Below are 25442 nucleotides of genomic sequence, written 5' to 3'. Positions count from 1 at the left end.
CCAGATTTGAATAAATCTAGTCTGACTCCTAAATTTGTGCCTTGCCAACTCTATTATACCGCCCTTGTTTTATTTTCTGTCTTCCTAAGAGAACTTCCTAAGACATATTACAGGTAACTTTCAAACAGCTGTATTTATCATTAGCATTTGTGGATGAAACAAATACTAGTTTCAGAGTCTTACAGGTACACAAGGTTACTTAGAAAACATGTTCATCTGTAGTTTCATTACAAGTTAGGTTTCTTGGTAAAATATACTCCAGAGCAACCTCATGTTCCCTTTTCTGTAAATGCTCTATAGAGGAACAGTGCTTCACACAATAGGTGTATTGATGCAACCAACCATATACCTGTAAATAAAATTCGTATGCATTTAGCAAGTATCTAAATTCATTATTTAAAGGGAACCTGTTGTGAAATTGTTTATAAAAGTACCCATTTTCTCTATCATATCTGTTTTTGAATGCTTTGTATTATCACTTCACATTTTCTTATAATAGGACATATCAGTATGGAATATATTATTTTAAATTAGTCATTTGCATTTTAAAAGAAATCTCGTAACAATATTTAGGAGTTAAAAATGTCATTTTAACTAATCTTGTTTTTTTAATTTGGTTGTGAGAGCTGCTTAGGGCAAATGTTTACTATTGGATTTCATGTCTAACAAGAAAAGACAAAGCAGCAGTAGGATTTATGTCACTCCAGTTGGGTTGTAACTTTGACATTCATCATAATGAATAGGTAAAAATTAAGTGCTTGAGTTACACTTTAGAATCAACAACTAAAAAGAAATATACTTTGGATAATCAGAACCTGAACCAGAACCTAAGAAAAACCTCTTATTTTCCCCCCAAGTAAGAAGGAAATATATTTGCATTCTGGAAGAAAATAAGAAATGTAGATTATGAGTGTCAGATATTGCCTGCTATACAGACTTCAGGAGATCGGTATGCAAGGCAAGCCTCGGTGTGCAGTCTGAAAAAGCATGCTGTGAAAGATGTCAGGGCTTTCTGCCTGGAGCTACTTCTGCATAGTTTGCAAGTGGTATTTTTATCTGGTAATTATGTAAAAAGTCACATAGACAGAAATCCACTAGCACGTGTAATAGAATCACATTTTTCTCTGGCCATTCCTGAAATATGTGTACGATAGGTTTTAAAATATATGGTAGTACAGAGGGGCTAAATCCTAGAAAGGCTTGAATTTTCTATTAGAGAAAAAGATAATGGTGGTGGTGGGATACCATATATTACATTAGATGTGGGTCTTTATTCTGGTTCCCCTATCTGTTGTCAAGAACAAAATTGACTTACCTGAGTGATAAAGTAACTATTGGCTTATTCACTTCATAATGAGGAAATGTGTATGTTGGAATATGTGATTTCTTTTAAAGTTTTCACATAGCACTTTGATATATTCATGTTATACAGTATACATTCTCTCCAAATATATGATAAACTTCAACTGCTTCCCACTCAATGCACACTCCCATAAGTTCTCCCATCTTAAACAAAATAAACAAAACTCACACCTTCATTAGAGTACACATCTCCACTCAGATTTAGCTGCTACTACATTTCTGTGCCCTTATAGGAAGTCTTCTCAAAAGAGGTATCTGTTCTAAGGCTCAATTTCCTTTACTGCCATTCTCTCCCAAGACCTCTTCAATTAGGTTTGCTACTCACTATTTCACTGAACCTGTCCCTATCAAAGACGCCATTGGCCTTCATGTTGTAAAATGCATTAATCCATTTCCATTCCTCATCTCCCTAGACCTATTAGCATTTGACACAGCTTATATTGCCTACCTCTTTGAAACAATCTTTGTTTGGTTTCTTGAACACCGTAGTCATCTTTTTTTTCCTTTATCACAAAATGCTGATAAAGGAAAAACTCCTTTGTCTTTATTCCCATCACCCCAACCAAAATCCATTCATATTTAATGCCTTCAATTTTATAATAAACTAGAGGCCCAATGCACAAAATTTGTGCAAGAGTAGGCCTTCCTTCCCCCGGCTGCTGGCACCGGCTTCCTTCTGCCATCCAGGACCCAGGCTTCCCTCACAGCCCCTGCTTCGGCCAGAAGGTTATCCAGAGGGTCATCTGGTCTAATTAGCATACGACACTTTTATTATTATAGATAATGCCATTTGTTTTGCAGCAGACATACTTTTCTGATTTTATCATCTTATCTGTAATTTAATTAGCTTTTATTCTCCGAATATACACCAATGGGCTAAAGGATGTGCCTCAGAGACATGCTATGTAGTAAAAGAAGCCATTTTGGGATTGGCAGGCCCATTCTCCACAATCCAGTCACTCATCAGTTCTTGTATGTCCTCTGTTGTAGTGTGTTCCTGCCATCCAGTTGGATCAGCTGTCCTTCCTTTCAGCTCAGTGCCCTTCTGTGACCCCAGTAATGGTGACTGCCCTTGCAAGCCCGGGGTGGCAGGGCCACACTGTGACAGGTGTATGGTGGGATACTGGGGCTTCGGAGACTACGGCTGCAGGCCCTGTGATTGTGCAGGGAACTGCGACCCTCTCACAGGAGATTGCATCAGCAGGTGAATGTGCATGGCTCTTATTCTCATCTATGTGTCTTTCAGATTCTTTTGAAGATCTGGTAGTGATATGGAAAATCTTGTATGCCAATATTCAGATTCAATCTTGTATTACCATATTCAGTGGAACAAAGATATCTTTACACATCTCTTTTTTATGTGGGTTGTTTTTTGGTTTTGTTTTTTTAATTTCAGAGGGACAAAGGGAGATGGAGAGAGACATAGAAATACCAGTGATGAGAGAGAATCATCAATTGGCTGCCTTCTGCATGCCCACTACTGGGGATAAAGCCCCACAACCAGGGCATGTGTCCTGAACAGGGAATCCAACTGTGAACTACTGGTTCATAGGTCAATGCTCAACCACTAAGTCACACAGGTTAGGCTTTATATATCTCTTTAAAGAATCTTTGTCAAATTGAAATTCAAGTAATTTGTTCTTGCAAGATTCTAGAGATGGTCTAGTTTATTTTGCAAAACAAATTATTCTTCTTAACAATAAATAGATCCTTAAAACACTATTTGTTTCTGGAAAGGTAGCTGTAAATGTTTAAATATCTACAAAGGTACTCATTTCATTCAAGTTCTGAGAAATTCCTTAATAATGTCTTCATCATTTTCTGTTTTATTAGCAGCACAGACATAGACTGGTATCATGAAATTCCTGACTTCCATTCCACGCATAATAAGAGTGAACCAACCTGGGAGTGGGAGGATGAGCAAGGATTTTCTGCACTTCGACATTCAGGTGAGACAATAGATATAACGTATTTCCAGGGTCTGATTTTGTCAAACAATGATTCATAACAAACAGAGAACAGCTTTTGGATCATATAGTGAGACTCTTTAATTCTGACATTTAATAAAGTAGTGATTCCCGTATGTATAAAACCATTAAATATAACTAAGAGGTATTTTAATAAACTTTACTTTTTTAATTATTAGAGTAACATAAGTATGAGTATAGAAAATTTGGGTGAAATCCACTAGCACATGTGACAGAATGTGCAATTGGAGTGACAATCACCCAAATCTCATTACTCCACTATTAATACTTTGGTGTATTTCATTCTCTCTAAAACATGCTGCTTTTATAGTTGAAAGCTAACAATATATCAGGTTAGGAAATTTACAGGTCCATTTAAAGGAAAAATATTCTTACCTAGTGTAACTTAATATGGACAAAGCAAAGGCTAGCTGTGATCTCATTTTTATAGCTTTTTTTTAAAACTAGAAAATAAGAACAATTTTACAAACTAAATGTAAGCCAAATAATAAAGCTAATACAATTCAAACTAGCAACATGAATTGAATATGAAAAATGATTTTTACTGAAGCCAAAACACATAAATATAGTTCTTTGAATTTACCAAATCCATACTATTATTTCTTCTAACTCAATTTTCCTATGATGTTTATCAGCTCCTTCAATTGAAGAGCATGCTGTGATATTTATGGGATCAGATAATTTCTGTATCCATCCTGCCCCTATTTTTTCCTCATAGAAAATCAAGTGGTTCCATTTAGCACCAACTTGCTCCTTAACACAAACATAAACGCATGGAATCTTGTATTAGCATTTGATCCAAATTAAACTTAAAATAAGTTTTAAGCTATTTTTATTTTAATAAAATATAGTATTATATATATATATATAATCCTAAGTGACTGTTAAGACCATACGACTGGTCGTTATGAAGCGCAATGACTGCCAAGGGGCAGATGCTCAATGCAGGAGCTGCCCCCTGGTGGTCAGTGTGTTCCCACAGATGGCCAACCTACTGGGGTCCTCCCCCCCCATGCACAAATTCATGCACTGGGCTTCTAGTATAATATAATAACCGATATACACACTTCCTAGTGTTACCAAATCTTACACTTTGTCATAATTGTTTCATGTTTTCATTTAAATGTTAAAGTGTTACAGATACATTTGAAGCCCCTAGTGCAACAATCTACAAGTTCATTAGCTTCCCTTACTCCACAGAATAACCACTAACCTGAATTTTAGTATTTATCATTCACTTTCATGTTTTTACTATATATATATATGTCATCTACCTTTTTAAGACTTTTTTTTACCTGAATATGTACAATTTTTAGTTTATCCACTCTATTATGTGAATATACCATTTTTTATTCTCCCACTGTTTGCCTCTTAGGGTATTTCCAATTTCCAGTTAATATATAAAGCTACCATGAATGTTTTCTTATCTGTGACTTTGTGCACTTGAGAAGGAGTTTCATTAGAACAGGGGTTGGCAAACTATGGTCCTCAGGCCAAATCTTGCCTGCCATCTGTTTTTCTATAGAGTTCTACTTGCTCTAAGGATTAAATGGTTACACTTTCAATGGTTACATAGTATCATTAATTTTGCTTTGGCCCACAAAGCCTAAAATATTTATCATCTGTTTCCTTACAGAAAATGTTTGCTGACCCTTTTTCTAGGCCACAACCTAGACACTGTTGGGTCATGGGTGTGCTATTATTAGCACATATTGCAAATAGCTCTCTGAAGTGGTTGCATAAATTTGCATTCCACCAGCAAGGTATGACATTCTGTTGCACCACATCCTCATTAATACTTTGTATATATTAAACAAATTTTTATATGGCACAAATTTTTATATGGCACATAAAAGCACCAATCTAACTCATTAATCAGTCACAGTTTAACTCACTTAACAGTTATTGGACTTCTAAAGTTAGTGTTATCAAAGTTATAAATTTTTACCAATTTGATGGGTATAGAATGGGATTTGCCATTTTCAATTGCCTTTTCCTGATTACTAACAGGTTTGGTAACTTTTCATGGTTTCTTGGTCACTTAGGTTTCTTTTTCTGCAAATTTCCAACTTGCAATTTTCTTACCAATTTGTGAAAGTTATTTATAGATTCATCCTTCATCCAAAAAATGTTTATTGAGTACCCATAATATGTATAAATATTGTAATTATAGTAATGAGCAAAACAGACAAAAATCCCAGCCTCTAAGGAGCCTTTATTTTTGTAGAGGATGACAGCTAATAAATAGATAAAATATTTAATATAATGATGTTTAGTATAATAGAAAATAAAACAGATTGGAATAAGAAGTGCTTAGGAGGGGCATACTTTTAAATAGGGTTGTCAGGGGAAGTCTTATGAAAGGTGACATTTGGGGGGAGGGAGAATGTGGAGGAGGTAAGGGGACCAACTATACATATAACAGAGGAAAACATTTATATAGAAGACACAGCAAGTGGGACTAGGCCTGGCTAATTCTGGAAATAGCAACAGACCAATATAGTTGAAGCAGAGTTAGAAACTACAATTTCATTATATTCTCATAAAGAACTTGTGGCCTGGCCAGTGTGATTCAGTGGTTGAATGTAGACCTAGGAATTAAGAGGTCAGGGTTCGATTTCCATTCAATGCACATGCCCGGATTTTGTGCTCAATCCCCAAGAGGGGTGTGTAGGAGGCAGCCAATCAATGATGTCTCACTGATGTTTCTATCTCTCTATCTATCTCCCTCCCCCTCTCTCTAAAAGTCAATAAAAACATATTTTTTAAAGAAAGGTTATGTTTACAGTTATATATATCCCAAATGTCATTAGTTCACAAGAACAAATATTTAAAAAAAAAAAAGAAAGAAAGAACTTATGGGCCATTTAAGAATCAAGAACCACGGTGTGTTTTTTTTCATTTTACATAATCTTATCATTTTTCTAATGGTTTCATTTTAATTCACAAGTGGGAAGAAGGTGGAAAGGTTAATATGTAGTCATATTTATCTTTTCACATTTGAAAAAGAAAAAATCTTCCCCATTTTTTGCCTTAATGCTACATAGTCTGAATTCTGATTTTAATAATCACTTTTGAAAGCTTCCTGCTATTTTTCTAACACAATGATCTTCATAATTCTTTAACTTTGTCTGCTAAGCTAATCTATAAAAGTCAAGTTTTTAGGACATTCATTAAGCCAGTCATCTTGTTACTAGGGAGCTGGCAGCACACTAATTAAGCGCATAACATGCTGGCATTAGAATGACTCCAGACTCTAGTGTTCACAACAGCTGTTAGGTCTGTGATATCCCCAGAGAGCCTCTGAAATTCATCTGGATGAACTCCAGATTGCAGAAGACATTGTTCAGTTTCCTGCTAAACAGCAATATTTCAATTGGGTATAGAATAGTACTCTTGGGCACCTTTTTTCAGTACAAAAGTGATAGTTTCCTAAGCACTGTGATTTATTCTCAAATATATGTGCCTACCTACCTATTTACCTATCATGAGTTTCCATAACTAGGAATGTAATGTCCTATACCCAAAAGACACTTTTAACTTCTACCATTTCTTTTGAGGCAGAGAACATCAGATGTAAACTTTCACTTTATGTACAACAAAACTACCTTTAGTACCAAAGAACTATAAGCAATGTTCTCTCTCCCAACCTCCCTTTAACATTCTGAAACTGAGTATATCTAAGCAGATTTTAATCCCTTTCCAGATTTGTTTTAAGAAAACTAAGGTTGAAGGCTGATCAACAAAGATTCACTCAAAAGCAAATTTTAATGTCTGATATCTTAATAGATATATGAAATGAGAGTATTGGAAAGCATCCAAAGAAAGATCTTTAAATAACAGACTTACATATGTTCTTACTAGGGGCCCAGTGCACAAATTCATGCACCTTGAAAGGAAATGTGGGTCTCGAGGCTGCGATGGGCACAGGGGTGGGTATCATCCCATCCTCTGCGCCCCTTCCTGGCCCCTCCCACCACAGCCCTGGTCCCCTGTCTGCCCGCAACCCCCCTCTCACTGCCGCCACTCCCACATGCTGATGGTGCTGGCCCTGCTCGCACTGCTGACAGCAAGGAGGGATTGTGGCCAGTGCTGGGCCTCGGCAGTGGGTGCGAGCAATGGCTCCAGTGCCAGCAGCAGGCGCAAGATGCAACTGCCGGCCCTGATTGTCCCTCAGTAGCAGGGGGAGGTGGAGAAGCCCTGAGAGGCAATCAGGGCCAGCAGCTGCCACTAGCACCCACTGACAGTGCCAAGTGATCAGGGCTGGTGCCAGGTGCCAGCAGTAGGTGTGAATGGGGCCAGTGCTAGCAGCAAGTGTGAGTGCCTGGTGGGACCATGGTGCATGGGAGCAAAGAACTTTCAGTAACCAACCGATGACAGCAACCAGCACCCCACCTTGGTCTGGCACCCCCGCTCACCTACTCCACCATCCTGCAGCAGCAGATGCCTACCATGTTCCACACTCTGCCACCTGCTGCCAACACCCGCCATGTTCTGCACGCACCCCTTGGTGATCAGCACATGTCATAGCGACCAGTTATTCGGTTGTTCTGCTGCTCAGTCTATTCGAATATTAGGGTTTTATAGAGAGAGATAGGCTGAAGGACTTAAGAAAAGAACATTACGTGGAGGAATAATATATGCCATTTGGAATTCTTTTAGGTTTTATAACATGGTGCTTACCATACTGTCCTGCTTTGGTGGAATTATCAAAAGCTGTGGGCTCTTCTCTTAAGTTACTATAATTTCTGAATGAATAATCCTCTCTGCTAGGTTTAAATTAAAGTCAATATTATTTAAAAATCAGAACAGCTCATTTTAAGCACCTTTGATTTCTCTTTCTCACTATTTAATTCCACTGTGATTTGCAAATCTCATTCCCTGATTCCTAGAGAAGCTTTAGAGCCAATTAGTCAATATCACTATGTATATCATCAGAATCCTACTCTCCTCATATAGTTTATGGCCTATAGCTGGCACTCAAATTAATTACTGTTGGTATAATTAATTTACTAGCTTCTAATTGGTTCTGCCTTCATCTTCTCTCCATTCTAATATTTTTGATATGATAATGCCAAATTAATTTTCATATATATTTTTTAAATTCAAGTAACTTCTTTAATTTGTTTAGCTAACAAATTAAATTCAGGCCCTAACTGCATATCAGCAAGGTCCTCCATGATATCGTCTATTATTCTCTACTCAATCTGTTCCCAGGATAAACAATGCCACTGACTCTTCCATGAATACACTCTGTCCTTTCTCTCTTAACATTTTTTTGCTCACCCTTTTATATCTATATTCCTGTCAAATTTCTATATGTTAGAATCTTATATGAGTAAATAAATGTAAACCATTTACAATAGTATTTTACATAGTAAATTCTCCTCAGTAAATGCTACCTGCTGCTACCACCACTCAATGTCTATGAAATGCAATACATGAGGGCAAGAGGGGAGGGGTAAAATTATATCTACTTGTGAAAAAATTAGTAAGAATGAAAATCCTATCCATTCTGGTTCTAGGAATATAAAGATGAATAAGACATACCACTGTCCTCAAGGATTACGGTCCAGAGAGGAAACAGATACATAAATAAGTATGAGAATACCATACATACTGAGTAGACTATGTACAAAGATATTTTGAAAGTCTTCCGCAGGGTCTGGCAAATCTCTCACACATAATTGCAATACATAATTTTAATTGTTGGTAGATGTTTTCATCAAAGTCCATTTCAATTTCTTCTTCAGCCATGAAGTCTTTTCCATCTCCTCAAACATGTGACCTCCCAACCAAGCATATTGTACCCATCTTAGAACACTTATCACTGTTAATATACTTGCTTTATTCACCTTGCTAAATTGCAAGTCTTAAGGCAAGAATCGTGCCTTGCTCATATTTATATACTCTGATGTTTATAGCACCATGTCCTGCTTACAATAGAGGCTCAATAAATTATTTTAATTTCATGGCATTACCTTCAAAGAACTGCCCTATTATTTTATTTCATTTGACTTTTGTTGTGGTGGACATTAATTATAAAAATACTAGAGGCCCAGTGCATGGATTTGTACACCGGTGGGGTACCTCAACCTGTCCTGCACCCTCTCACAATCCGGGACCCCTTGGGGAATGTTCAATGCCAGTTTTGGCCCTATCCCCAGGGATTGTAGAGTTTAAACCTGAAGTCCAATATCCTCTAAGGAATGTAGAAGTGCACAAAGCAGAAGGCGGCCAGGGAGGAGCCTGAGCCTGGGTCAGACACCACATCACTCCCACTCATCCTGGCCCTGCTGCACCTGCTGCTGCTGCTGTTCAGTAGTACTGCCGTGGAGGCAGTAGAGAGGCTCATGCCGCCACAGCTGCACTTTACAGCCATGAGCCCGGTGTCTGATGCCCATTAATCAGCTGAGTGGTGCTCCCGCTGTGGGAGCATACTGACCACCAGGGGGCAACTCCTGCATTAAGCATCTGTCCCTGTCAGTGTGTGTCATAGTGACCAGTCGACTGGTTGTTCAGTAGTTCAATCGCTTAGGCTTTTTATATATATATACTAGAGGCACGGTGCATGAAATGCAGAGGGTGTGGGGAGGGGGGTGTCCCTCAGCCTGGACTGTAATGATGCCAGCATCCCTCACCAGGCCTCTAGCCAGAGGCTCCTCCCCTCCCTCTGCGAAGCCTCTGGGAAGATGCTTGTCCTGGGGCCTCCTCAGGGCCCCAGCCACGACACTTAGAAGCTCAGGTACTCAGAGACTTGGGGTCCCAGATCCCTCTTCCCTGCCAGCATGGTGTGCATCAGCTACCTTGGGAGCTGAGCTTCAGGAGCTGTCCCTTATACTGTACTACTTGCGAGTGCAGTGGGGGGCGCGCCTGCAGCGATTTGATGTCTATGGTGCGCCCACCGGAACCTTACCCCCACCCCGCTGCAGCTCCATGCTGGCTGAGTCCGCACTATGGGCAGGGGGCTTCCAGTCTGTGACTGGGGCTACCAGGCTGTGACTGGGGTCTGCAGGCAGAGGACCCCAGCACCCATAGAGTTCCCTCGGTGTCAGGAACTGGGAAGATCCATTTTTCTAGGTCTTCCCCTCCCTCCGCACTGCTGGGGTGGGGACACTGGTCTCATGTTACCACAAGCCCAGCATCGCTCACCCAGGCCTCAGTCAAGAGGCCCCTTCCTTCCCTCCCTCCATGCAGCAGGGCAAGGATGCTGGGTTCTGGTCAGAGGCCCCTCCCCTTCCTCTGCAACCAAGAATCGAACTCTGGGTTGACGTTGCTGGGGCGCCACTGCCAGCGTCTGCCCTGGCTGTTATGGGTGCTGCCATTTTTGACACGGAGTGATAGTTAATTTGCATTTTACTCTTTTATTAGATAGGATAATTGTTTTTCTATAAGTTATCTATTAGTTGTTCCATTCCATTAGCATGGACTATATTTACTAGTATCTCATCAATTGCAAGCATTAAAATATATCAGTATTTCTACATTTCTGTATTTCTCTTAGGTCATTGCTTCACTGGATAATGATGAATTCAATTCAGAGTGACTATTTCTCTCTCTTTTTAATATATTTTTATTGGTTTTAGAGAAAGAGAGGAAGGGAGAGGGAGAGAGAAATATTAATTAGCTGCCTCCCCCATGCCCCCTGCTGGGGATCGAGTCCACAACCCCAGGCATGTGCCCTGACCAAGTAAAACTGGTGACATTTCCATGAAAAGGTCAATGCTCAACCAACTGAGCCACACAGGCCAAGGCAGTGACTATTTCTCTTGAATGACTTTTCATGGTTTCTTAGTATTTGTGGATGATATTGTATGAATCACGCAAGTCATAAAGAGTTATGCTACCTGGATTTACTTGATGACTTTTTTTTCTCTCTGTTTCTAACTAACATAATTTCTCGTTTTATTTCTGTAGGTAAATGTGAATGTAAGGAACAGGTTTTGGGAAACTCCAAGGCATTCTGTGGAATGAAATATTCATATGGTGAGTCTAAAGTCCTTGAATGTTTCTGAGAGTCTATTCAAACTAAGTATAAAGAGTTTCCTAGAAAATGGGAGGCCTGGCATATGACATTCTCAAAATGTTAAAACATTAGTCTTATATAATAACTAGAGGCCTGGTGCACAAAATTCGTGCACCCAGTGGGGGAAGGGAGGAGGGGTGTACCTCAGCCAGGCCTGCACCCTCAGGGAATGTCTGACTGCTGGCTTAGGCCCATTCCCATGGGGAGTGGGCCTAAGCCAGCAGTCAGACATCCTTAGTGCTGCTGCAGAGGCGGGAGAGGCTCCTGCCACCACCACTGCACTCACCAGCTGTGAGCCTGGCTTCTGGCTGAGCAGTGCTTCCCCCTGTGGGAGAGCACTGACCACTAGGGAACAGCTCCTGCATTGAGCAGGATCCAGCCAAAACCAACTCTCTGACATCCCCCGAGGAGTCCCGGATTACAAGAGGGCACAGGCAAGCCTGAGAGACCCCACTGTTGGCACAATCAGGGTCAGGGATGGATGCAGAAGATTGGCCAGCCAGGTAGGGACCACAGGAGGGCTCCAGAGCATGTCTGGCCCTTCTTGCTCAGTCCTGATCAGCTGGACCTCAGCAGCAAACTAACCTACCAGTTGGCGCATCTGCTCTCTGGTGGTCAGTACAAGTCATAATGAGTGGTTGAGTGGCCTTAACATATCATTAGCATATCACACTTTGATTGGTTGAAGGCCAACCGAACAATCAGACGCTTAGCATATTAGGTTTTTATTATATAGGATATTAAGCACAGTATTCTGGTCTTGGCCTTGATTTTCCTAATGGAGTTGGTGTCAAATGCCCTGGTGAGGCTAGGAGGCTTATAGAGCAAAGGCAAGGTTATCTATAATAATAAAAGCATAATATGCTAATTAGACCAGATGGCTAAACAGTGGAACAACCTTCCGGACGACCATCCAAGACCAAACTATGACACCCACTAGGGTCAGGAGCCCAACCATTGCCCCATGATCACCCCGCAGAAAGAGGCCCAGGCCACCAACTGGCAGGCTGCGGCGGGTGGGCACAGCCTCCCTCTGCGGGGGAAGTCCGAATCCCAGGTACCAGAGGGAAACTCGTGCAGGCAGCCGGGGGAAGGAAGACCTACTCTTGCACAATTTCGTGCATTGGGCCTCTAGTCATATTATAAGGAGAAGAAGCAAAGAACAAAAAGAAAAACAAAATGACATATAATCCTTTCTTATGAATGCTTCCTGTTTTAGTAATCTAAAAGGGAAGTCTCCAGCCACTTGGACAATTCCTGTAGCAGTTTATAGGTAATATAAGGCAGAACTCAATTTGAAGCAGTATTTCATAAGGCAGTATTTCAAGAGCTCAGACATTGGGTTCAGACCTATATGGGTTTCATTTCTAGTTTATGGAGTGGGTAACTTAACCTCTACAGACTTTCTTATCTGTAAAATAGAGATGATGCTACCTTCCTCATAAAATGAGATTTTTGAAAAGCACATTAACTTACACTTACTAGATGCTCAGTAAATGGTAGAGAGGAGGAAGAGAATATATATTTCTGAAGAGTAAGAGGATATATATGCTGAGATGAGCTGACTGCCTGAGTTTTTTTCCCTACTTTCTATGTATATTCTGTTTCTCTATCTTTCAAATACCAGGAAAATGCAGCATATAAAGAAAATGTCACTGCCCTAAATACAGACTGTTACTACCTTCTAATTCTAAGTAACTTTATGTTTACCATTAAATATTAAATATTAAGGATATCTGATCTTGTGAACATATTCTTTTATTTTATTTTATTTTATTTTTATTTTATTTTATTTTATTTTATTTTATTATTGATTTCAGAGAGGAAGGGAGAGGAGAGAGAGATAGAAACATCAATGGTTAGCCCAGCTGGCATGGCTCAGTGGTTGTGTGCCAACCTATGAACCAAGAGGTCATGGTTCAATTCCTGGTCAGGGATTATGGCCAGGTTGTGGGCTCAATTCCTAGTGGGGGTTGGGGGTCGTGCAGGAAGCAGCCAATCAATGATTCTCTCTCATCATTGTTGTTTCTATTTCTCTCTCCCTCTCCCTTCCTCTGAAATGAAAGAAAAGAAAAGAAATGCCCCTTACTGGGGATCGAGCCCACAGCCCAAGCCTGTAACCCGGGCATGTGCCCTTAACTGGAATTGAGCCCAGGACCCTTCAGTCCACAGGTCAACGATATATCCAGTGAGCCAAATGGCTAGGGTTTGCCAACTATCTTTAACTAGTGTCTGGGCTTTTTATTGTTCCATAACTTATAGGGCCTGAAATGTGCATTACAATGAAGAGAAAAATTTAAGTCATGATTTCTGAAACCAAATGTTTAAGTTCTTGATAACATTGTATTTAATCTCATAAGAGATAAAAAAGTAAATGTTAAAAACCTCATAAATCTTATCTAAAATTACATGCATATTTCTTCCCTTTCATCAGCCAACTTGACTAAATAATAGAATAAAACTTTTGAAATATATAGTGCCTAATAAGGAAAAGTATTTACTTAGAAGGAATTGTATTTATTATTAAAAGCAAAAAAGAAAAAAAAAATGCCCATTTAGTTTCAAAGTCAGTCAGTTCAGTGGAAATATCAACTGGTTTTCATTATCACATAGATTCAGTAGCTCTCTGACTGAATTTACAAACAACCACATTGGCATCTTTTAATACAACTATAGTACTTTCTGCTTAGGAGAATTTGAATGCTCTTAATAATCTAATTAAATACCTTGATTTTATTAAGTACTATACACCTATAGTCTTGGGAAAGAGGGAGGAATGGTTCCACCCCATTCTCTACCTTAATAAGGGAAAACTTGATTTATTTGATCATTCCTTTAGCAAATATTTCTTGAGCTAGTATTGTGAATAGACAAATTCCCTGAGTTTTCAGTCTAGTGAAAAAATACCCTAAAATGCCAAAAATAGCTATTGAACATGGCTATGTGTGAGGCACTATGCTATATACCTTTCATACAATTATCCTATCAGGATTCTAGTCCAAACTCTATCTCTAAACAACAAATCATGAAAACATGAGCAGTTCACTTAATTTCTTAAAACTTGCTTCCTTATACATAAAACAAAATTGGATGAGCTCTTAAGACCCATTCAGAGTCTAAAACTTGGTGTTTCTAAAAAGACAGCTTTCTAATAGTCATATGGATATGGGACCAGCCAGGATAGGGTTCTCTCATTACACACAATCTTTCATCAAAATATAGTAGGAACTATCTAGTAATATAGAATACTGCATCCACTGATCCTTAGGTTTACTTTCTCTCCCACCCCAATTTATTCCATTACTTAACACCTCCCCCATCTATTTCATTGATCTTAGAGTATAATGGAATTATGAGTCATATAAAATACTGGAGCTCTGCCATCATATAGGACAGCCTCCCTAACCCCAGTCAGCTTGCATTTTACACCAGAGGAAGAAGATTAAATAATCAATAGCATTATTTAATCCCTTTAGAATACTTAAATATAACCTGGTAGTAACATTTGCTCTTTGTCATAACTTTATACATAATCAACCAAAACAGTATAATGGAATTAGAATTTAAATTAAAATCATGATAACAATTCTACCTCCTACACATCATTCTATTTAGTTGATAGGTGAATGTGTTTAAGATTATACTTGCAGTAGGCAAATGGCTGATATTCTTTTAGAGTAGTGATATGGAAATGAGTAGCAGTTGTAAATGTCTAAAAAAGAAGAGTATAGTTTATATAAATGCTGAGCCTAATGATACATCATTAATTCACTTTTCCATTATACTCTGAAGTGCATATTTAAGTTGTTCAAATATCAAAAGATGATATGAAATTTTATGCATTTTGACTTTGGAAATTGTGTTGTTACAGTGCTAAAAATAAAGATTTTATCAGCTCATGATAAAGGATCTCATGCTGAGGTCAGTGTGAAGATTAAAAAAGTCTTAAAATCTACCAAATTGAAAATTTTACGAGGAAAGCGAACATTATATCCAGAATCATGGACTAACAGAGGCTGCACTTGTCCAATCCTCAATCCTGGTGAGCATTAGATTTTTTTCTACTTTCTCTCTGCTGAATTGCTGTTTGTCTTACATTCTCTGAACCACAACCTAAATAAACTATGCAAAAAGCATCTTTTTCACATCTGAATTCTGGGGAAAGCCCAAATGGAATTCTTTGAACTGACATCAAAAAACGATTTCTCTTCCAGGTGCTGTATTAAAGTATAATACTTTAAAATCCAGCAATATAATATTCTCTGCCCTAAAAGAGAAGTCTCAGATTGGTTCCAGGTGTCAGTAGCATAGAAAACACTTTCATGAATTTATCTGCTACTAACACTTTATCTGAAAGCTAGGTCCTATTACGATGCCCTGGGTAGAACTTATTCCCAAAGGAAGTTCAAATGCAAAATTCCATCTGTGCAAATAATATTGAATTCATTTCTACTACTGCATGAGAAGCATCTGTTTCTCCTGGATAGAAAACAACTCTCAAGTTAGCATCTTATTTTTCATTAAATGATCATTCTGATTTTAAACTAGAAACAGCAGAAATAGACAAACAAGCCAACAAATAGACAAACAAGCCTTGTAGAATCTTAGAGAAACTTAAAGTGCAGTGGAATTTGCAGGGATTCATACCTTTACACTATATAAGGACAATTGTCATACTGTGTCATAAACTGCTTATTTTACTGTCTTCCTCATTAAGTTTGAGGACAGGATTTAGATTTTTTTATCATAGTGTCCCCATTACCTACCATTAGTACCTCAATAATAGTAACATAGTTTCCAGATAGTAAGTTCTAGAAAAACAAATAACTTCTTTCTGTTGGTAGTGTTAATCCTCACCCCAGGACATTTTTCTATTAATTTTCAGAGAGAGTGAAAAGGAAGGGGTGAGGGGAGAGAGAAACATCAATATAAGAGAGACATGTCAATTGAGGATCAAACCTGCAACCCAGATACGTGCCCTTGATCAGATCCCGAACCCAAGACCTTTGGTGCAATGGCTGACATTCTAACCACTCTGTAGCATTGGACAGAGCAAATAACTTTTAAAATGTTTTTATTGATTTTAAATGTTTTTAGAGCAATAGGGAAAGAGAGAGAGAAACACCAATTTGTTGGTTTCCTCCCTTCTGTACCCCCACCGGGGACTGAATCTGCAACCTGGGCATGTGCCCCAACTGGGAATCAAACCAGAGACCTTTCTATGCATGGGACAATGCTCAACCAACTGAGCCACACCATCCAGAGCACAATTTTTAAAAAATCCTTTATATTTCCATTGTGTAGTTGCCCTCTGTGTCTCAAAGGCACTGTTCAAACAAGTGCATAATTTCTCTTCCGGATATAATTCCTTCCAAGTATATGTCCAGAAAACCACAGTTATATTATTAAGAAGTCGTTTGTGATCTTTGACACATAAATTTGAGGAAAATAAACATAACTGAGAGAGAGAAACTATCAATAAAATATCTACCTCAACCCAAACTGTCTAAACAATGATATACAATTCTTGACTATATTTCTACTGTTAAATAGCTGTTCACACCTTTTTTACACCTTCAGTATTTCATTTAAATTAATTTAAATTTTTAAAAATGGAAAAAGAAAATATTTTAAATAAATATTGTTTCAAAGAACAAATTAAGTAATCAGAATCTTGGATTTTTTTAATTTAAAAAAATTTTTTTTAGAATCTTGGATTTTTTAATACAGGAAATAAAGAGTCATTAATCTGTGTTCTATTTCCCAACAATTTTGGCACAGGGGCTCTTCCTATAAGCACTTTCTACTATCATGGCAAAGGAAGAAAAAAATAATCCACTCAGTTTTTTAGCCAGACGTTGAAAACAAAAGCTTTGACCATTTGAGCCACTCTCCAGGAAGTGAACTATACTTCCTAATCAGATTTCTGCCAAACAGTCAAGGAATCAACTGAGTTCATCACAATTGAAAACATAAGCACAATTATTCAAAGAATTCTTGAAAACATGTTTACTCACTTTGAAGAAAACACTGGAACTTGCCAAAGCAAAACCAGACACTCTTTCATTTCACTTTGTTTTTCCATTTTTACAAGTTCAATAGCTAAGAGCAAAGAAAGCTGATAAGAAAATTCTGAAACCTTAACAGGCCAACTTGCTTCCTTTGCTACTTTTGAAAAAGAGCAATCTAATTTGGCATCCCTGCAAATTCATCCATTCCTATATTCATGTATGCTTTTAGTCATTCATTAATTTTATGTTTTAGAATGTCAAAACTAGCATTTAAGCCCTGGCCAGTGTGGCTCTCAGTTGGTTGAGTATCCTGCAGGATTGGGATTCTTTCTCATGCAAAAGCTAAGGTAACCCTTTAAAGAATTTAAATACCTTATAATCCATCATACATTTGTGCTCCTCAATGTCTAAACCTTTCTATGTCATTATTTTCCTTTTATTTCTCTTTTTGTGAAAACACCATCATAGCTATCTTTAATTTAGGATTGACTTGTTTCAATAAACATTTAAAATAATCCTTTTATTGTTATAAAAGAAGCAATATTTAAATATATTACAGGTATAGAAATTTTGGGGAAATTTTTAAATTTCACATTTCTGCCCTCCAGAGATAATCTCTGTTAATATCTCAGTGAAAATCCTTCCAGATCTTTTTTTGTACACAAACATGTCATATTTTTTAACCAAGATAAAATCATAATATATGTAGCCCTCTTTATTCAGTTAATGATCTTTATCTTCAATTTTAGTTTATTTTCATATAATCTAATTCTCAGACCATATCCCAATTTCCCAACAAATCCCAAAATGTCCTTTTGAGGTGGTTTATCCTTGCTTGGATACATACTATCTGGATTTTAAGTTCTTCAAGTCTCTTTTATTCAAGTACAGTTTCCTTTTATTATTGTTGAAAAAAATTGTTATTCTTTAAGAAACCAGGCCAGTTGTCCTAGACTACCTTACCCTTCTATGTTTGTCTAGTTGGTTCCTTGTGGTGTCATTTAGCTTGTCCCTATACCTTCAATATTTTATGTAACCTTTAAAGAAAAGCTTGCTAGAGTCAAGATAAACATTTTTGGCTTGAATTCATTACACTTTGTGTTATATACTTCATGTTGGGTACTTTGTGTCAAATAATATCAGAAGACACATAGCACCTGATGACGCACTATCAGTGTTGCTAAACTGACACTTGAGTGAGAGTGATAAAAGTCTGATCTCTCCATTGGGCTATTTTGTTTTCCCTTAAAAAAAAAAAAATTTTTTTTTAATTGATTTTAGAGAGAGGAATGAAAAGGGAGAAATAGAAACATCAATATGAGAGAAACATTGATCGTTGCCTCTAGTGAGCACCCCGACGGGGATGGAACCTGCAACTTGGGTATATGCCCTGACTGTGAACCAAACTGGCAATCTTTGGGCACATGGGACCACATTCCACAAACTGAGCCACTGACCAGAGCTGTTTTCCCTTGTGAGACTAAAAAATAATACAAGTTGTGTTACTGAATCACTATATAAATATCAAGTGTCCCATTAACCACTCATTTAATGATTTTAACACCAATTGGTAATCCTTTCCTGAATCTATAATTTCACTGAATGACATTTTTCTAGGCTATTTCCATGAACAAACAAGTATACATATATATTTTTTAAAACCATGAGTTTAAATTGAAATTTTCAATTGAGTTTTAACATCTAATATTTTCTCTTAATTTGAAGTTTGTTTGTTTTATTGATTTCAGAGAGGGAGAGGAAGAGAGAGATAGAAACACGAATGATGAGAGAGAATCATTGACTAGCTGCCTCCTGCATGCCCCCTACTGGGGATCAAACTTGCAATCTGGGCATGTGCCCTTGACCAGAATTGAACTGGGACACTTCAGTCCACAGGCCGATGCACTATCCACTAAGTTAAGATAGCTAGAGTTGAGATTGTTGTTTTTTTTTAAATATATTTTTATTGATTTTAGAGAGATAGAAACATCGATAAGAGAAAAACATCAATTGGCTGCCTCCTGCACACCCTCTTCTGGGGAGCAAGCCTACAACACAATTATATGCCCTGACTAGAAATTGAACTGTGACTTCCTGGATCATAGGTAGACCTCAACCACTGTGCCATGCTAGCTGGGCTGGAAATTTTTCTTTTATAAACATAATTACTTATTGCTGTGTTCTATAATATTAATGAAAAATAGCAATATTGATATTACTATAAATGTCTACTGAGGGAGATTATCATATTTCTTTTTATTAACATATAGATAATGAGATTGTCTTTTTATTTTATGTCTGTGTTAGCCTGAGAAGAATTTTGAATTACAAAGTCAGTTCCAGATCTGGCCAGTTCTCACCATTTTTAAAAAAAAAAAGTATAACAAATAGCCTGGCCAGTGTTACTCAGTGTTTTAGCATCAAACATGAACCAGTCAGGATACATGCCCAGGTTGCAGGCTTGATCCCCAGTAAAGGGCATGCAGATTCCTTCTCATCATTGATGTTCTATTTGTCTCTCCCTGCCTCTCTGAAATTAATAAAAATATCTTTTTTTAGCCCTAGCTGATTTGGTTCAGTGGATAGAGCTTCAGCCTGCAGACCAAAGAGTCCCAGGTTTGATTCCAGTCAAGGGCACATACCTTGGTTGCAGACTCCTCCCTGGCCTGAGCCCTGGCCAGGGCTCATGCAGGAAACAACCAATCAATGTGTTTCTCTTACACAGAAGTTTCTTTCTGTCTTTCCCTCAATTTTATAGTCTCCTTAAAAATTAATGGGAAAATATCAAGTGAAGATTAACAACAACAACAAAAAAATCTTTTTTTAAATGTATAACAAACAGACCTCCTATATTCCAAAAGCACATCAACTTTAGGAAGTATATGCTATTTTGTATAACCCATAGCTCTCTTCTGATATGTTTTCCCAAATAGTCTTTAAACTTTCGTTAAATTCTCCTTACTATACACTATCACACATAGTGAGTCCCCAAGAAATACTGATTTATAGCAATATGTTAAGTGCCCATGGAAACCTATTCTTTACCATAGAGGGTGGTATAGTATAGAGTAAACAGTTCTGAAATCAGACAGACCTGAGCTTAAGTCAAAATGCTGCTACCACTGAGAGACACAGAACAAGTTCTTGATCATGCCAAGCCTCCATTTCCTCATTTGTAAAACAAGAAGAAAAATAATACCTACTTATAAGGTTATTTTCAAGATTAATGAAATAATACATGTAAACCACTTAATAAATGCTTCTTACATGTTAGCTGTTATTGCCTACTTGAGGCTCGATGCATAAATTTGTGCACCAGTGGGGACCCTCGGCCTGTCCTGTGAGATTGGGCCAAAACCGCTCTCTGACATCCCCCGAGAGGTCCTGGATTGTGAGAGGGTGCAGGCCAGGCTGAGGGACTCCACTGGTGCATGATCAGGGCTGGGGAGGGACGCAGGAGGTTGGCCAGTTTCCAAGGGACCCAGGGAAGGCTCCAGGGTATGTCTAGCTCATCTCGCTCAGTCCCAATTAGCCGGACCCCAGCAGCGAGTTAACCTACCAGTGAAAGCACTGCCCCCTGGTTGTCAGTGCACATCATAGAGACTGGTTGACTGGTCGACTGTCTGCCCCCTGGTGGTCAGTGCATGTCATAGCTAGCAGTTGAGCAGCCTTAGTGTATCATTAGCATATTACGCTTTGATTGGCTGAATGGAAGACCAGATGACCAGATGCTTAGCATATTAGGCTTTAATTATATAGAATTGCTCCCAATTCCAACCTTGAATATATAAAACCATTAACTATGCATACATAAAACTGCTGAAATCACATCTCCCCTTCAATAAATTATGATACTATATAGCTCCTTTTGTTCTCTTTTAGGTTTGGAGTACCTTGTAGCAGGACATGAGGATGTAAGAACAGGCAAACTAATTGTGAATATGAAAAGTTTTGTTCAGCGCTGGAAACCATCTCTTGGTAGAAAAGTCATGGATATTTTAAAAAGAGAGTGCAAGTAGCAATAAAGGTGTATGGCACATAATGGCACTTCTCTATGGATAAAACACAAGCTTGGTGGAAAGGAGAACTCAATAATGAAACTGGAATATTTTTAAGTGCCAAAATGTATAGAAATGTTCCAATGCATGGGCCTTGTCTATCTCTTTGGGCCCATGTTTAAATACACTTTGTTTCATAAAGAGAAATGAAAAAAAAAAATCTATGCTGATACCTGTTTTCTATAGAATTGATTCTGAAATTCATAGCTATTAAGAATCTTTTAATAGCAGTATGATATTTAACAATAATCCATTAAGGGCAATAAATATAACAAGGACTTCTCCCAGCTTTGGATGTTACTTACTTTAATTAATAAGATTTTAAGGAATCCCAACCCTTCTATCAGAAAAGGTGTCTCTTAAAAAGAGCCTTCTCTTGTGTGATGTGTGTGAACTTTGGCCTGTGGCGTGTTAAGAGGAACCTCTCCACATTTATATAGTATTTCTCTGTATAAAGCACTTTACTACCTATCACTTGTGTTGTGTGAGTTGGGAGACGCTGTTGACAGCAAAAAAAAAAAAAAAAAAAAAAGAAAAGGGCGTGTGTGAGAAAGCCTACTGAAACAGAAGCACTGCCACTGAATGTGGACAAACATGACCAGATAAAGGAAGTTGTACTATTTGACTCTGAATACTTGGAGAAAATATGTGAAGATACAACCTTAAAGGAGAATATGTTTGCATGAAGTCTCAGCTTCAGGCTAGAGATTAGATTCCAGAGATATTGGCCATGATGAATCATTTTTATAAACAGAAAGAGACTTTAAAATAAGAGAAAGAAATCTTAAGTATAAAAATATGCTTTGGTAAAGAGGAAATGGACTTTAAATTTTAAAGGGCTCATTTATTTGCAATGCACTGTATACACTTCAAAAATTCTTATAGACACAGAATTTGTTTTATTTTTGTGTTTTAGTATTTAAACATGAATATTGAAAGTTTCTTCCTTTTCTTTATTAACAGTATATGGTCATTTATATTTACTCATTTTTTTTGACACAGTGTATGTGATAGTTCACAAAATTACAGTTTTTTATTATTATTCATCTTCTGTACCCATGTATAATCACTCTATATATAGTTTCTTCTGTATTTGAATATACAAAACATGAACCACAGTACCACATTAATTTCACATACAGAACATATATTTTTCCTGAAGTCCTGTGGACTTGCAAAATATATATGTGTATATATATTGCTTTGTTAATTTTTTAATATGTAATAAAGAAATATTATCTCCTGATTTTTGTCTCTTTTTCTGATCAACTCTGAATAATGCTAAAGATTACCTCCTCTAATGAGGGAACTCAAACCTAATTCCTTAAATTAAGAAAATCAACCTAGGGCCTAGTGCTTCTACTCTGTTACTATGGGATTTGGGGATGGAGTGGATGTCAATTCAGATGAGTTTAGCTTCTATAGTGCTTAGACATAAATTTTTATCAGATGCCTTGCATTTTTATATTGCATTTTCCTTTTAACTAATTCTAAACATAATAAAAGTTCATTGTTGAAAATACAGAAAACTATAATAAGGAAAAATATCTATATTTCAGCCATCCTGTGATAACAGCTGTTGGCTTTTAATTTCTATACTACTAGGTTGTTTTTATGCATACTAGTATACATATCTTTTATAGAATTGTAATTATACTATACATTTTCTAATAATATCTACATTTATCACCTGTAGCAGGTCTCAGCTGCTTTCCTACTCCTATCTTATGTTAGTAGGTAGAATACTTATCTAGTATGATATCATTTACAAGCAACTTATAAAATATGTTGGTAAGTAATTCATACCAAGAAAAATATTTTAAATACATCAAATATAAAACTTAAGTTTCAAAATTGCCAACTTGCCTTCTTTTCCATTTCACTTTATTTAAAATAACTAACCATTTTTGCTAAAACCGGTTTGGCTCAGTGGTAGAGAGTCCGTCTGCGGACTGAAAGGTCTCAGGTTCGATTCCGGTCAAGGGCATGTACATTGGTTGCGGGCACATCCCCGGTAGGGGGTGTGTAAGAGGCAGCTGGTCGATGTTTCTCTCTCATCGACGTTTCTAGCTCTCTATCTCTCTCCCTTCCTCTCTGTAAAAAATCAATAAAATATATTTTTTAAAAAAAATAATAAAATAGCTAACCATTTTAAAAAACACAATTGTCTATTTTTTTTAAAGAATAGAAATATGTCTATATTCCTGAGAGAAAAAAATATGTCTATATTCCTGAGAGAACAATACATATTGTATTAGCCACCATTCCAAAACACATTTATAATACATACAGTGTTTTAAAAGGTCAAGATAGCAGGGTTATACGTAACAGTATTTGCCCTTGTAGAGGAAAGAAGGAGGAAAATTTTTCCTTTTTTATTTTGCTTATATCTGTACTGTTTTACTTTCTTCTGTTGATCATGTACTACATGTGTAATTTGTTTTTTAAAAAATAATTAAAATGCAATCAATTGTTTTAAAAGCAAGTTCAAGGAAAATTATAACTAAATATTTAATTTTGATTGTTTACCAAATTGTTCAGCCTAAATATATCTTCCCAGTCCTCTCTCTCTTAGATGCTCTTTTAAGCACCTTTTCTGGCAACACTCCCAAAATTAGGTCCTTGGTATAATTATTTCTTAAGGTTTTTTGGTTTTTTTTTAATTTTTTTATTAAATTATTATCTGTGTACATATTTTAACATTAACCCCCCCCCTCATACATACCATCCCTCCCCAGAGTTTTGTGTCCATTGGTTGTATTTATATGCATGCATACAAGTCCTTCAGTTGATCTATTATCTCCCCCAGATCTCCCTACCCTCCCCGCTGTAATTCGACAGTCTGCAATTTCTTTTCTTTTTTTTTCTTTTCTTTTTTTTTTTTTTTAATATATTTTATTGATTTTTTTTTACAGAGAGGAAGGGAGAGAGATAGTGAGCTAGAAACGTCGATGAGAGAGAAACATCGACCAGATGCCTCTTGCACACCCCCTACCTGGGATGTGCCTGCAACCAAGGTACATGCCCTTGACCACATTCGAACCCGGGACCTTTCAGTCCACAGACCGATGATCTACCACTGAGCCAAACCGGTTTCGGCAACAGTCTGCAATTTCTTAAGGTTTTGATTCTCAATCACTTGCAGCATTTTAGCTGCAGTTTTAATTTCTTATGAGCATCATTTGGCTTCCAAAGTGGAAAAAGGGAAAGAAAAAAGAAAACCCTGTGTACTTCATTTGTAAAAGTAAACAACAAAATGGAGCGTAAACTAGCCAGCCCATCATCCCATTCCCATTCTATCCTTCCATCATTCTGCCACGCTTCTATGTACACTATCTCCTCCATGGTATCTTTCAAAATAATGATCTCGGTACCAAGGCAACAGATTCTAATAAAATTTCCATCTATGGCTTCAGATGAACCTGAATACTTCCTTCAAAAAGTACTGGGAAAGTCTCTCTCTACACTGTGGGGTTGTTAGCAGATTAGTTGCATAATCTCCACATACCTCTGTGTAATTTGCCTGAGGTCAACCTAGACTATGCCCTGTTATTACGTCATTTTCCCCAGAGAAGAATGTTACTAATATTTAGTATTTGATGCAATGGAAATTCTCAGTAATAAGACAATCTTTTAATAGTGTCCACTAAATGAGTCAAATCTGTGGGGATGTGACCAGAAGTCCAAAAAGCAATGTCCCTCTGGCTATATTAAACAGAGAGCAAGGCCTCTTATGGATAAACATAGTTCTTTGGGATACTTTGGATTCTTGCCAAATAAATCCTTTTCTGAATGATCAGAGACTTATCAACTCTAAAGGGTGGGAAAAAGAACCTTGAAAATTCCTTGTGCTGGCTGTCCCTTGGCCACTCCCCTGGAATGCCTGAGAACAAGGAGCAGGAGCACCGCCTGGGCTGCTAAGGAGTTTTTCAGAGGCCCCAGGACTGAATTGCTTTTGTGTTCATTGTTTCAATGATAAGCAGTCTCCTAACCTAAT

The 25442-nt window shown here is 37.5% G+C and overlaps 1 protein-coding gene across 2 annotated transcripts in view; it reads left to right on the top strand.

Moving 5' to 3' along the window:
* NTN4 (netrin 4) overlaps nt 1–22691 on the top strand; it is a 104999-nt gene extending 82308 nt beyond the window's left edge. Inside the window, exons 6-10 of one of the 2 annotated variants that reach the window (XM_084878481.1) lie at nt 2353–2566; nt 3199–3311; nt 11268–11336; nt 15248–15418; nt 21270–22691. In XM_084878481.1, the coding sequence (XP_084734607.1) occupies nt 2353–2566; nt 3199–3311; nt 11268–11336; nt 15248–15418; nt 21270–21406 (704 nt within the window). In that variant the 3' untranslated portion in view covers nt 21407–22691. Of the gene's footprint in view, nt 1–2352; nt 2567–3195; nt 3312–11267; nt 11337–15247; nt 15419–21269 lie in introns of both variants that reach the window. The other variant, XM_084878480.1, reaches the window with a different exon arrangement.
* Nucleotides 22692–25442: the final 2751 nt, after the last annotated feature.

The sequence above is a fragment of the Pipistrellus hanaki genome (genome assembly GCF_964339955.1).
Source record: "Pipistrellus hanaki genome assembly, chromosome: 3".
In the NCBI taxonomy this organism is placed as follows: domain Eukaryota; kingdom Metazoa; phylum Chordata; class Mammalia; order Chiroptera; family Vespertilionidae; genus Pipistrellus; species Pipistrellus hanaki.
Note: the sequence above shows the minus strand (reverse complement) of the source record. Positions and strands in the feature narration are given on the sequence as shown.